General features: G+C 44.7%; 1 protein-coding gene across 1 annotated transcript in view; it reads right to left on the bottom strand.

Annotated features, from left to right (window-relative positions):
* The window catches only part of Col22a1 (collagen type XXII alpha 1 chain), a 213363-nt gene that overhangs the window by 110200 nt on the left and 88424 nt on the right, over positions 1-14739 (bottom strand). Inside the window, exons 22-29 of the mRNA XM_050144864.1 lie at positions 14381-14434; positions 5442-5495; positions 4782-4835; positions 3790-3843; positions 2211-2264; positions 1527-1571; positions 884-946; positions 368-421 (exon numbers count right to left, since the gene is read on the bottom strand). Of these exons, the coding sequence (XP_050000821.1) occupies positions 368-421; positions 884-946; positions 1527-1571; positions 2211-2264; positions 3790-3843; positions 4782-4835; positions 5442-5495; positions 14381-14434 (432 nt within the window). The remainder of the gene's footprint in view (positions 1-367; positions 422-883; positions 947-1526; positions 1572-2210; positions 2265-3789; positions 3844-4781; positions 4836-5441; positions 5496-14380; positions 14435-14739) is intronic.

Raw genomic sequence — 14739 nt, 5'->3', positions numbered from 1 at the left:
TAAGAGAAATTGCATTTCTGAGAATCCAAGTTTGAACAGAAGTTCCTGGAAAGGAGCAGCATTCTACTCTGGTCCTGGGTGGAGAAATGACATTCTAAACTTCCCCAAAGATCATAGATCACTATGTAGTCAGAGACTTTCTAGGGGTAAAAAAGAGAATATCAGTGTTGATAGATCCCTAAGATAGTAAGACAGTGCAACAATACTTCTGGGTGTCAGGATTACTCAGAAACATGTTTAGTGGCAATACAAATACATCCTGTAAAACATCTCTCTCCTCTCCCCTTTCTCTCTCTCTCTCTCCCCCTCCCTCCCCCCCTCTCTGCTAGAAAAATCAGTGATGAGGATGAAAGCAGGCAGCCCCTACCTTTTCACCCTGGGCACCTTTTAGCCCAGGAAGTCCCAGTTCACCCTTTTCTCCCTAAAGTAAAAAATACAATTCAAAAGCATTAGAACCCAACACAATATTAACCACTGCCTCTCTGGGTAAGGGCACTTTGACCTTGGGCAATGGGACCATGCATTCACACCTGTTTCCCAACCCTCATCATTGTCTTTGCCTCATCTGCAGGATGGCCACCGTGAAGCCTAACTCCAAGCAGGCTCTTGAAGCAGCTGACTCCTGACTTTGGTACCTCCACCCCTTCTTTCCTCTGAGGATGCCCTAATCTTCCCAGAGGTGTCTCCCAGACACTGTCCTTCCATCTTTGCTTCAGGACTCTAGACTCTGTTCGTCTTGTGTTTCTCTCCCTTCAGTGCCGAGAGTAGTTCTATTCTCCAAGTCAAAATCACCACCTCATCCTAAAGGTCTTAGACTCCAGGAGAGGCTCTTTCCTTGGGCACAAGCACAATAGCCCTAGTGGGAAAAGGCAGTCACACTTGCCTGGTCTCCTTTCTCTCCACGCAGTCCTGGGAGGCCTGGAACACCGGGAAGGCCAATTTCCCCCTAAGAGAACAAAACCAGTAGATACCAGTGGGAGGTTGTCCCTGTGAAAGAGGTCCTGGGTCACATGCTTTTTGTTCCCTCATAGATCTCACGCTTAGTAACGTGAAAGGAGAGCTCTGCACAAGGGAAAATTCTGGAGGATCTATTTTAGGGTACCAAGCTCTTTCCTGTTTGGGTCGTCGCCTCTCTCAGGAACTGTCACCCCACCTCTCTGGGTATTTGACTTCTCCATCTTTTTGGGGCTCAGCCACAATGTCAGCCCTTCCTTCACTATCTTTTCTGACATCCCTAGCCCCCTCTTCAGGACGGCATGTCTCCATCACTACAGTGTTCAACTGTTCTTAATATCATGTAGATTGTCTCAGTTCCTAGCTGGGCTCTAATGCTCAACACTACTGATGCATAGGACATGCTGAAACATATTAAGCAAACAAATGAAGGCATGAAATAAATGTCAGGAACTTTCAAAAGACAGTATCCTTCTTGACATCTGAATATGTTTACCTAAGATGTGCTGTATGATGGTGATTCATTAATTAAAAAGAATGAGCTGAATAAATAAAAATATGATCAAACTAACCTTCTCGCCAGGATGACCTGCAAGGCCCTGCTCCCCAACTCCTCCCTGTAGACAGAATAACAAAGCTCCATCATCATCTATGCACACCTTCAAACATGGCTGTCATTCCCCAGCTGGACCCACACGACCACAGTAACTGCAAGCCACAGGTCTTGGCTCTCTCAAAAGGAACATTAAGTCCCAGAGACCCTGAGGCATGAAACCAAAGGGCTCATTATTTCTACAAAGAGGAATTCCATGCTCCCTCATACTGCTTTCTGCTTTCCCAAATAGAAACAACTCTTGGCCTGCCCAGAGTTCATGCGCACTGTGTTTGCTCATCATGAACCCAAGCAGTTGCAATTCCAATCAACAAGGAACCTATACCTAGGATTCTTGGATCCATGGGAACTCCAGGTCTCTGGGACACATCAGGGAGGCTGAGAGCCAACTCTTGCAGCAAGTCTCTCTAGCAGAACCACTCCATCCCCTAGCACCTGTCCCCAGGTGACCTTGGTTCTGCTGTGACCAGACTCTGGGCATCACAATAGAGCCCCATGGATCTGCCGAGCCTGCTAACTTGCTCTTTTCCAATTGTCCTTGGGCTTCTTTTGAGGCCTCCAGTGCCACACCCAGAAGAGGTAAGTTACTCATACAGAACCCCAACTAGAGGCACAGACAGAACATGAATAGGGAGCGTCATACCCGAGGTCCGGGCATTCCAGGTGCACCACGGTCCCCAGGGTCCCCTGGTTCTCCCTGTGAGAAAGCAATGCAGAGTCAGCACAAAAGAGACCGAGCACGGATGAACACACCTACTCACTGCTGGCTACGGATGGGTCTGGAACAGGGCCACCTATAGAGAGGTGGTTCTGAACACCCATTTTTTGTGGCTCTCTGAGTTCAGGACAGCTCCTATCTCCCATACTCCCTAGCTCTGAGTACAAATGGTGTTCTTTCCCTTCTGAGAGATTTAGGCTAGAGAAAAGAGTGACAATACCTTTTGATTTGAAACTATGAAGTACTTGGTTAGCCAGGGAGAGGAGTGAATAATATTTACACAAATGGCCTTAAATGGTGGCATCCCAGAGATTCTAAATCAGCATACCACAGAGAGACGGTACCATTTACAATAGTCAAATTACAGAATTATTGTGACAAACCCAGGTGCTCCTCAACAGATGAATAGACACATAGAAATGTCTATGTGTGTGTTGATTTTATTCAGCCATAAAGAACAATAAAAATCATATCATTTGCTGAAAAAAGATGTAACTTCAGAACACCTTATTAAATAAAATGGGTCTGACTAAAAGAAAAAAATCTATTTTCTCTCATTGGTGGTTCCTAGATTTTCTAGACATGTAGAATCATGGGTGTGGATATGGTATGTAAGAAAACAAAATGCTGGAGGAAGGGATGGGAGTAAAAAAGGAGAAGGGAGAGGGGAAGGTTGATCCTAGTCAAAGCCCACGGCACACCCGAAAAAAAACGACCTTCTGAAACCCGTCCAACAGAGATAAGCAAATAAAATGACTGTAAATGTGTCTACAACCACACTTATTCTACATTTTGTTATGGAAAAAATCTGAGTCTATACCAATGAATTCCACTGAAACATTAAAAGTTTTCTTCTACAGCTGCCTTACAAGGGCTGTGGACAGACACATCTGACCAGATACACACTTGCAATAGGGCTGGAGAGGTTGTTACTCCTGCAGAGGACTTTGGTAGGTTCCCAGAACCCAGGTGTCAGCCCACAGCTCCAGTTCCAGGACACCAGGGGCCAGCACACTCCTCTGACCTCAGGGGCATTGCACATGCGTGGTGCACAGGCACACATGCAGAGTGAATACTCATTCACACAAATTTTAAATTCCTTTAAAAAATTAAAGATTATTCATTGCTTATTTATTCACTTGAAGCATTTAAGGCGTATATTTGATTCCTACCTCCTAGAATCTCATCTTTGATGCTTCCCTTCAGAAGCCCATTTTAATGACTGGAGCCCTCACTGGAGACTCTCTTAAACTTTAACTCTCTTTAAACTCTTAAAAATTCTTAAAAAGTCCCCCATGACTAATTTCTCTCCAGATTGATTTTGATACTTTCAGAACCTTCCTGGTTCTCCCTGTTACATCTGACCTTGCAAACCCAACCATTTCAACTAAGCCTTGTGCTCCAAAGCCCGGGGAAGCATCTTGTCTCAGAGCTCAGCCACCAGGAATCTCCTCTGCTCTTTGTTCTTTGATCCTCTATCTAAGGCCACCCTGTGAGTACCCACCTTGGAGCCTGGCAGGCCTGGTGGTCCATCCAGCCCATCCTTTCCAGGTGGCCCCTGAACCAAGAGAGGAAAGAAACAAAATGAAAACCCAGGCATGTTTAGGAACGACTTCTGTGGAGTTGCTTAAAACCGGGAGGTATCTCAGCAGCTGGACTGGGGTATATAACCTTACCCACTCTCCAGCTGTCTCCTTGCTCAGGAAGCGCCAGTCTCTGCCAGCCAGGCTCTCTACACATTTTTCCAGGGCTACACAATTACTGCCCTCCACTCATTTACTATACATGCAGATGAATGAGAGCGAAGGGCAGGATTCTATTCCTCATCCAAGAGATCCCGGAGACGATACAGTACCATCCACATTGTGTTGTGGCAGGCCTTTTTTTCTTCTTCTTCTTTTGAACCACCAACCAGCTTCCAAATCATGACCCAGAGACTTTCGAATGCTTGATCTAGCTTAGGCGCTTTTCTGGCTAGCTCTTCTCTTCTTTCTGACTAGTTCTTTTTAACGTAACCTGTTTATCTGTCTTTTGCCTTGGGGCTTTTTACCTCTTCCTACTTTCTATATGTCTGTCTTACTTTCCTGCAGTCTTTGTGTCTGGCTGGCTGGCAGTTACCTGACTTCTGGCCTCGGGAATCTCCCTCATTCTCTCCTCCGTCTCTCATGCCTCCCGAGCCTAGATTCCTCCTCCTATTTATTCTCTCTGCCAGACAGTCCCACCTAGTCCTATCCTGCTTAACTATTGGCCATTCAGCTTTTTTTTTACTAGACCAACTAGGTGCTTTAGGCAGGCAAAGTAAAATACATATTTACATCATTAATAACATAATTACATTAGTTGCATAAATAACACATAATTGCAAATTTAAACAAATGTAGCATGAACAAAAGTAACACATCTTTACAGTTAGTTAAAGTGGTACTCCGCAGTATTTACAAATAATAACAAATGTAACACATCTTTGCCCAGTTAAAATAAGCTCAAAGAACTCACCATGTGACCAGGGGGCCCAGGTTTTCCAGGGAAGCCCAGTTCTCCAGGTAAACCCTGAAAAGGAAAATCTGAGATTAGAGTCTTGCCCTGATGCCATTCCTGGCACAGAATCAGGCCTCTTCAGGCCCGAAGAAGAGTACCTCAGCGTGTCTACCATACTCCTTGACAGTCATTGTAAACTTTAGAATTGTCCCTACAGCTTGTCTGCTCTGTTCATTGTCATGTCCACCCAAGGCCAACTACTTGTCAGGACTCATGACCCTCTGCCCACGGCTGGGTCTACCTTGCCCAGGACCTGCTAGGGGACAGTTTCCCAACTGACCCTTAGAGGACAAGAGGTAAGAGTGTTGACAAATACCGCCCTAGGTATCCTGTATTCTGAGGCTAGCCCACAATCAGGTACACCTGAAGAACGGTATAGCATGACACCCCCCCCCCGATGCCATGTCACAGGAAGGTGCCAAGGTGTTATGCTGGCTTGTGTGCCGTTTATAACCACTGGATCCAAGAGCCTGGGAGTGTAGCAGCTTAGAGGCATCTGCTTCCTGAATCTTCCTGTCTCTGGAGGCTTTATCCCGGACTTGGACAGAGAAAGGTACTTCCCTGCCCTTGAGAATGCTATCCAAAGTCCTCTTGGAGAGAAAGTCAAGCCTGACTTACCGGAGGGCCTCCAGGTCCAGAGGGCCCTTGAATACCAGGTGTTCCAGGCGGGCCCTGTATAGAGAGAGTGAATGGTTAGAAAAGAACCCCGAGAAACTACCTGGGACAAACTGGTGCTGGAGAGAGAAAAGGGTGGCAGTGTGGGAGGACTTCGGCCTCATCAGCATCTTCGGGTTTCAAGCAGAAAGAAAAAGAAATGAGAAAGGAAAAAAATGTGAAGCAAAAATTGCAAATGACTAATAAATGTCCAATTTGTATGCTGGCTTGTTTGGGGCAGTTTAGCCCAAACGGTGGTCATCTGGGAGGATGGAGCCTCAATGGCAGAACTACCTCCATCAGACTGGAGGCATCATCTTGATTGCTGGTTGAATGGGGGGGGAGCCCACTGTGAGCAGTGTCACCCTGGGCAGGTGGGTCTGGGCTTTACATGAAAGATAGGGGAGCAAGCAGGAGTAAAATAAGTCAGAGAAAAACAAGTCAGTGAGCAGCTCCATGGTCTCAGCCTTCGGTCCCTGCCTTGAGGGTCTGCCTCTCTGGCTTCACTCAATGATGGACACGTGAGTCAGATAAACCCTTTCCCCACCCGTTATATGTAGCCAGTGTTTTAATGCAGCAACAAGAAACCAAATTAGGAGCAACCTAAATTATCTGAACATTTAAGGAGACCATACACATATGCGCATGCATACACACGTGCAAGATTCTCCCAGAGCCCTCTTAAATCACCAATCACAGCCCAAGGTGATGCCAGTATTAGCATTGCAGAGCAAACTGTGGGTCTCCAGCCATAGCCTGCTGATTTCCTTGGTTCACTGAGACCTCTGTCCTGCACACCTCTACTCCATGGGAACAAGTCTGACCAGGAGTAGGGATGTGCATTGTCTGTGTACAGTGTGTACTGTATCGGGGTGTATGCATCTAGATCTGTGTACTGTATCGGGGTGTATGCATCTAGATCTGTGTACTGTATCGGGGTGTATGCATCTAGATCGGTGTACTGTATCGGGGTGTATGCATCTAGATCTGTGTACTGTATCGGGGTGTATGCATCTAGAGCTGTGTACTGTATCAGAGTGTATGCATCTAGAGCTGTGTACTGTATCGGGTTGTATGCATCTAGAGCTATGTACTTTATGGGGGTGTATACATCTGTAGCTGTGCGCAATATCAATTATCCATTACCCATGCTGACACTTTGGGGTCCTGTAAAAGCAAAGAATATGGTAAGTATTATCTGACAAGAAGCCAGAAGCCGGGCGGTGGTGGCGCACGCCTTTAATCCCAGCACTCGGGAGGCAGAGACAGGCAGATCTCTGTGAGTTCGAGGCCAGCCTGGTCTACAAGAGCTAGTTCCAGGACAGGAACCAAAAAGCTATGGAGAAACCCTGTCTCGAAAAAATCCAAAAAAGAAAAAAAGCCAGAGCTCATGTGTCCGTGGTCATGGTGGGGGAACCTGTGATCACTGAGTGGGTGGTAACCTTTGAACCTGGAAGACTGAGGCAAGAGGCACCTGAGCCCTGGGAAGAAGACATGACTAACAGGCTAGACATACATCAGCAGGTAGGGACCCGATGAATAAAGGCCAGCAGAGTTGACTTTATACAATAGCCAAAAGCTCCAAGAGAGAACAAGGTGTTCCCATAGCAGGCCTTGAGATACCAGCGTGAAGAGCTGTGGTTTTAACTTAGAAGTAACCAGGTAGTCTAAAAAAGACCTATGTCAACCATGTGTGTCTTTAGATTTTCAGACCACATATGGAGGACACGAACAGAGACACGTGACATGTGCTGGGTCACCTAGTGGTCACTACGCAATGATGGGGCCCCGGCAGAGGGTGGAGATCATTCTAAGCATTTTTAGGTTCCTGACAGTCTTGCCAAGTGACCGCTCATCTGAGAGCATTCAGGCACATGGAGGATGAGGACTCTGTGGGGTTCTTGTTCTTGGTTTTGGTGGCAGCACGTTCTTGTTTTGTTGGCCTGGCATTCTGTATTCTTCCAGAATAGTTTACAGCCTTCCCCTACCCCATACAACTTCTCCGAGCAAGAGAAGTCACTACGTCTTGTGCTCCCTCTGGACGAGCCCCTCTCTGGAGGCTCAGAGTACTCTTCTGTATATGCCGTTCTCTTCTGAGATGGCTCCCGTTACCTGGGCTTTTTAGTGATCAAGGCCAGGGTAACTTCTAATTTTACCTTCAGATCCTCATGCATCAAACATTTGTGTTTCCTTTGCATCTTACAGAGAAACTAACCAAGGCCATGACAGGGAGTAGGCATTCAGAAGGGCCTAATTACAGTCATAGAACGATAATACAAGATGGCCACTGGAGGGCGATAGAAACCAAAGAATGGCATATTTGTCGCAAGCACGAACAGTTCCATTTACAGCCTCTGGGTGGCGTGTGGGAGTCAAACCATCATACACAAGAGCATTTACCCAAACAGGGCTTTGAGTAGCAGCTGGAGTTCTATTTCTCAGTAGCTCACTTAGACCTGGAGAGGTTTTGGGGCAGCATCTGTCCTGACCAAGATGTCTGCACTGGGTTGCAGCAACTAGGGAGGCAATGGTCAGAAAATGCCCTGGGTAAGCACCAACCTGTCCTCCTGGTAGGACAAGGGCTGGGGAGAGAAGGCATCAAGGGTGGCTGTTCATCTCACCCCATCACCCAGTCCACCATGTGCTGCTGGGATCAACCCTGTTCACCTCTCTGCACATTAAGGGACCTGCAGGAATCACCTGACCCACTATGCCATGAAAGCACAAGTCAGGCCACCCACTGTCACTCCAGAGGATCCCGCCGGCCTCACAGCACTCAACAATGGAGCCTAACGGAGCGTTCGTTCCCAGACAGATCTTGGGTATATCTCCCTTTCTTCCCTCCTTACATACAAGGCCACGCAGATGGCGCTGAAATGTTTTGTGCCCTAAAAACACTTTTCTCAGAAATTGGGCCTCCTGGACAGCCCATTACTTCTCTGATCTCCTTCACACACACACACACACGCACACGCACACGCACACGCACACACACACACACACACACAGGCTTTCTGCAAACATCCTTGCCCTGTTTCTGTTGGTGATGCTCTGGCTCACAGAATTCTACAGTTCATGATCTTTAGAGACCATCTAGTGAAAAGGAAACCTTTAGTGTTTGACAATGAAGAAAATAGGCTCAGAGAGTTTAAGGACTTTGCCAGAGGCCATACAGCTATCTTCTTCAAGTGGAAGAGAGCTATATGCCTCCTGCAGGGTCCAGCTGAGTCAGAGGCACCTGAACTGGAGGTCATACACATAGGGACAAGAGCTCCCTGTTTAGATTCCCGGGCAGCAGGTTAGGATCAGGTGCCTAAGGTCAGGGACGGGTGTGATGCCAAGCAGTCCTGATATCTCTAGTACGGGATCCTTCCACCATATCACCAACTCCATCCATAGCCACCTCCACTCTAGCCCTATCCCTGTTGTCATATGAATAACAGCAGAGAGGAGGCACATGCCATATGCATGGGAGACACAGGAAAGAAGGCAGAAGCCTAGAACTGCCCGAGAGGAGCACTCCACTTGCCGTTCACACTGTCCAGATTTTATGCACCTGCTCTACCTCCTTTGAGCCCCCACACTGATCAAGTGAGGCAGACCTTTCCAACCCAAGCTACAAAGGAGGGAAGGAGAAGGGGAGTTCAATCAACGGGAAGCCCACAGAACTTGTTGGAAGAGAGCACCATGGTCCAACACACCTCCCAACCCTGATCCTCCAGTCTGGCCTGCCCAAGTCCTGCTAAACACTCCGGTCTCGTGCCCTTCTTGCAGCCCCATTCTGTGACTGAAGGAGAATCTAGAGTGTAAATACATCTTGGGGCTCTCTGACCCAAACCTTCAGCACCTGGTTCTCTGCTGTGCACACAGTAGGGACTTCGCAAAGATTCAAGGCTGTAAGCACAGGACAACTAGGGGCATCCTTGTGAATTAAATGCACCCACTGCAACCGCCATGGAGAGGAAGAAAGAGGCTGAAAGCAGCTGGAAACAGCTGTTAGAAAGCTTGGGAGCTGTTCCCAGGAGGCATCGCACAGCCTCCAGCATCCATTCCAATTCACATAGAGCATCTTGCAAGTCTCGTTTGGGGTATGAGGCAATGCAAAGCAGCATTCAGCCTGCTCTGGGGACTGCTCAGCTGGCCTTCGCTGTCTTCTGACGGTGGTGATGCTTACAGGTGACCATGGATCTGCATGACACAGCTGTCTTGCCTCTGCATCCTCCTTCTATTCAGCCTCCTGTTGTTCATTCTTCCCACAGATACCTAACTCGCATGTGGGTTTTCAGAGAATAAGGAAGCCTACTTTCCCTTCTCAAAAGAAATACTTTTAGAAACCAGGATGCTCCACCGTCTTTTCCCTTTCTTATACATGATGGTGTCTTGAGAAAGAAATGTAGCTAATGGAAGAGGGAGCCTGAGATGCAAGACAACCTTCCGTGTCTGCAGCTTCCACGGATGCTGCAGGTCAAGAGACTCATCTCAGGGCCAATAGAAGAGCAGGCTGGAACTGAAGTGAAAATTTAAGGCTTGAAGCTAAGAACATAGCTTAGTGGTTTAGCACCTGCCTGATATGCACAGTTCCCCATCACTGCAAAACAAAAACGTAAGATGTCTAGGGCTTTGGATGCCCTAGATAAAACTCTAGATAGCCTCATGCAACCTCAACAAACTTCACCTTCAGAACCTTTATCTCCTAAAACACAGCATAAGGTAGTACATCATTATCTGTGAACTTGAATGTGTGTGTGTTCCTTATTTTTCTTTTAAACATTAATGAAAATATCTAGCCAAATTAATCTGACTATTAACAAGCAACACATTAGCCAGTAGATTTAAATGTTGACAAACTGCATGCCTATTTGCATTAACACTAATGAAAACAAAGCAATTACTTTCCATAATTAATTAACTAATCAGTTCACTAATTATTAATGAAGCAACATTTAATGCCTATACAGTGACTAAACAGCTATCTGATGTAATTAGGAGATATAATGATATATAAGTAGCCAATTAATCTAATTATTAATAAAGAAATAGCAAATAATTGCTTCTATTAACAGTAGTTCCAACTGTGGTATACTTAGGAAATAAGATAGAATTTGAAGATGCATGAAAATTGCCTGCGTGAATTAATACAGCAATCAAGTTAATTCCATGTGCAGCTGGGACACTTTTGAGAGCAGAATTTGTGTGTCCGCCCCCCCCCCAGAGGTGTAACTGTGACCACTGCCCATCTCAGGAAATTTCTGCAGAGTCTTAGGAGTCCACCCAGCTCTCGAACAAACCCTGTTCTGTGGCTGTGTCTCCTCCCATCCAAGGGTTTTCATTCCGCACACAGTCCCAGGCATCGTCACCTTTGCACAAACATGCGGATGTGTCCCACAAAGACTTCTGTTCTCCTTATGCGAGAAGATTTCTGCATGAGTGGCTGTGCTGGACTCTGAGGGCCTGCTGTTTTCTGGAAAGCCACCACAAAATTGGAAATCGTGGCACAGCTAAGCTGCTTCTGTCAGCAGTTCAGACCACAAATGCTATCAGAAAGGAACAAGAATCTAAGCATGTGATTTTTCACAGACAGCAAGCTACCAACTTCCTAAAGTCAAGAGTGACTTCCTAGGCAGTGCCAATGAACCTGGGCTTACGTGTGCCTTGTTTGGACACTGGCCGTGTTGAATGGTCCCATTTCCTAAAAGCACCTGTGAGGCTGTAGGATAATAAAACACAGAATGCAATGTCGCCGTGGGTGGTACACAGGGAGCTCGTGTACTGGTGTGCATCCCTAACTCAGTGGGTAAGTTTCATGCTCTTATTAAGATTTGTGGTTGACGATTGTCTGATTAGAAAGCAAAACTCTACCATTAGTTGAAATTTTAAGATTAACGCTGAAAAAGCTCAACACCTGTTCTCAATTTAGAAATGAAAAGACAGACACCACTTTTAGGTTTAACAAAAACTCAAATATTTGTAAATAAAAACTAACAAGAAAACTGTAAAAACTTGTACATTTAAATGTGTAATACGAGGCAGAGAGACAGCCCTGTGGTTAAGAGTGCTTGCTGCTCACCCAGAGGACCTGAGTCTGGATTCCAATACCCACTATCACCTCTAACTCGAGTTCCAAAGGGTCTGATACCCTCTTCTGGCCTACATGGGCACACATGCACACACATACACACACATGTACATACACACACATAAATTAAATCGTTTTTTAAAAATATACTAGTGACATGAACTTATGAATGAAGCAGTTATTTGAGTTGTCTGAGCCAACATGATTATACAATTTTATCCACTTATGTAGCAATCTGTACCATTATACAAAGTTTACAATATATGGGAAACTTATAAACATTCAGTGTGAAGAAAGCACTCAGAGAAAGTACTTCAAAGCTGCTAGCCAAGATGGTCGAGCCTCGTGTACTACTCCTGCTGAGACTTCAGTTAAGCCCTACACTTTCCCATTACACAGAGACAGGAAGCGATACAGCCAGCTCTCCCAGGACTTGACCATTATCTCCAGGTTTTCAGGATTTTCTGGAGATGCTGTCACCCCCAGACAACAGGAAATAATTTTAAGTACATGACGCCCACATTTCTAAAAGGTGGGGTGGGTGGTTGTTGGTCATTTGATGGATTATAGAGGTTTGTCATCATTTAGTGGGGTTGGTTATAAGTTGTTATTGGTCATGGTGAGGGAGGAAACTAAGCAAAGGGGGTTAGATTCAAGGTTTTCTTTCTGAAATGAAAATAGGGAATATAGGAATGATAGGGTAAAAGGGTCGATTATTGGATCTACTTTTAAACTAAAAATGCAACCACTAGTCTTAAATGTTTTACACTGGTATGGAATTTTATATATTGATACAAATTTAAGGTTATTTTTGTTATACTGTGTATATGCTTCTATTCTTGTTTAAGGTGTTGTGCCTACACACTTCATTTAACAATTCAATGTAAATTTCGACTCCTACTCCTTGAAAGCTATTATTACACACTATTTAGGATAATTAAGAAATATAAGTTAGTGGTCCTCTAACAATCAAATTTGAGGCCTTGTTAGGTATGCTTTCAAGTCCAAAAAGATATAATTTTGATAGACAGATGGTCTTCAAACACTTATTTAAGATGTTTTAAAAACATAAAGCTTTTCATGACAGTGAGAGAAATCTGCTCTTGGAAGCACCAATTTACTTTAAAAAAAAAAAAAGGAAGGATAACGGACATCAATGAACCTCCAAATGGAGTTTGCTTTCTTTTTGGCCAAGTTAGAAGCTGGGCAAGAAACTGCCCTTGCCACGATGTCCAAATTAGACCAGCAGGACACAAAAGAAAGCAACTACTGAATTTTACCAAGACAGGGTAGGACAGTCCTTCAAACTTCCTGCTTCACAGAAAAGTCTGTCAGATATTCTAGGCCTGTAGGCCACAAATGAACTCCCCAACATTGCAGAGGAACCTTGAGTGACAGTCCAGGCAGCCAGTTGTTTTTGTCATTTCTCTTGTTTTAGAAATTATTTGCTCTGCACTTCCTGTTTATCCAGGTAATATTATATCCTTCACGGGTCTCTTGAAGGATTCAAAATTGAATATAGTTAATAGTTTTGATAGAAAGTCCATCAGATACAAAACTTTGGGCTCACCGAGATAGTATAGATAATGAAGTGATTTCTCAGAATATGCCAGGTGCAAATGGACTAGACGCTGGATATGTTTTTCTTACTTGATAATTGTTCTTATTATATATAGTTTTTCGGAATTAAGAGTTAAAACCTTGGGCTGGAGAGATGGCTCAGCGGTTAAGAGCATTGTCTGCTCTTCCAAAGGTTCTGAGTTCAATTCCCAGCAACCACATGGTGGCTCACAACCATCTGTAATGAGATCTGGTGCCGTCTTCTGGACTGCAGACATACACACAGACAGAATATTGTATGCATAATAAATAAATAAATATTTTAAAAAAATAGTTAAAACCTTTCCTTTTCATTTAGATAAAAAGGGGGAAATGTTGTGGGATGATTGTACATTACGTGACGATGTATTGCTATGACTGTAATAAAAACCTGAATGGCAAATTGGTATGCAAGAGGTATAGGTGGGACTTTCAGGCAGTAAGAAAGAGGAGCGGGGGGGGGGGGAGAATCAAGGCTCAAGGCGGCATGTGAAGGCACCAGGATACACAGAACAAGCAAAATGTGCAGGAGGAGAAGTAACAACCACAAGCCACATGGCAGAAAACAGATTAATATAAATGAGTTAATTTAAGATATAAGAGCTAGTGGGACAAGCCTAAGCTATAGGCCAAGTTTTCATAATTAGTAAGAAATTTCCATGTCATTATTTGGGAGCTGGTGGGACAGAGAAAGACTCATTACAAATGACCATCCCATTTAGCTTCCTATTTATATATTTGAACTTTATAACATTTTTATTTTATTAGTGTATATTTGCTATACAGAGACTTCATGGTCTAATTTTTGTTCAACTATTTCATGTCATATATATCAAATCTCTATATATTTACCCCCACTTCCTTTTCCTTCTCCTACTCTGCTCATTCTAGTCCCTTTCCTCTTCCCAAGCAGCTCTACTATTTTAATGTCATATGTGTGTATATGTGTGTACATATGTGTGTGTCCCTGTATGTGCATATGCACACATACACATGTGATCAGGGGCCCAGTTGAGAAAGAAGACTCTAGCTTACTTTTTATGAATTTGGTTGTTTGGAGTTTTTCATTTGTTTGCTTCTTTCAGGAACATGGATGTAACTGGTGATCATCCCTTCGCATTCTCTGATGGTGACTACAAAGATGCTGGCTGCAAGCTACGGACTGGTACCAAGTCACTGAGTCAGAGAAAACACCATTGCAATAGGGGAGTTGACAGGCAGTCCTTACCTGTGGCCCCAGTGCTCCAGGGGTTCCTGGTGGACCCACTTCCCCTTTCTTCCCCTGAGGACAGAAGAGAAGCCAGAGTTAACCGTGAAATATCATCCTACAAAGCCCAGGAAACAGTGTCTCTCAGAAAAATCCTATCTCAATGACTCGAGCGTCTTGTTTAATGGGTTATTAAACAGGCCCACTCAACAGAGCTAAGTGTGGTGTCAGCAAAGGGGGTACATGCTTAGGGATTCAGGTGGTCAAATGGTTTTTAGCTCTGCAAGTAACATTAAAGATAGTACACCACCCAAATTTCCCAAGGCAGATCAAACAAGAGTATTGCTTTTGGTGTGTATAGTTTGTTGTTGATATATATA

The sequence above is a fragment of the Alexandromys fortis genome, unplaced genomic scaffold (genome assembly GCF_014885135.2).
Source record: "Alexandromys fortis isolate MF-2015 unplaced genomic scaffold, M_Fortis_MF-2015_v1.1 scaffold_2_1_26212458, whole genome shotgun sequence".
Taxonomy (NCBI): domain Eukaryota; kingdom Metazoa; phylum Chordata; class Mammalia; order Rodentia; family Cricetidae; genus Alexandromys; species Alexandromys fortis.
This window is presented reverse-complemented; position numbering and strand designations above follow the sequence as displayed.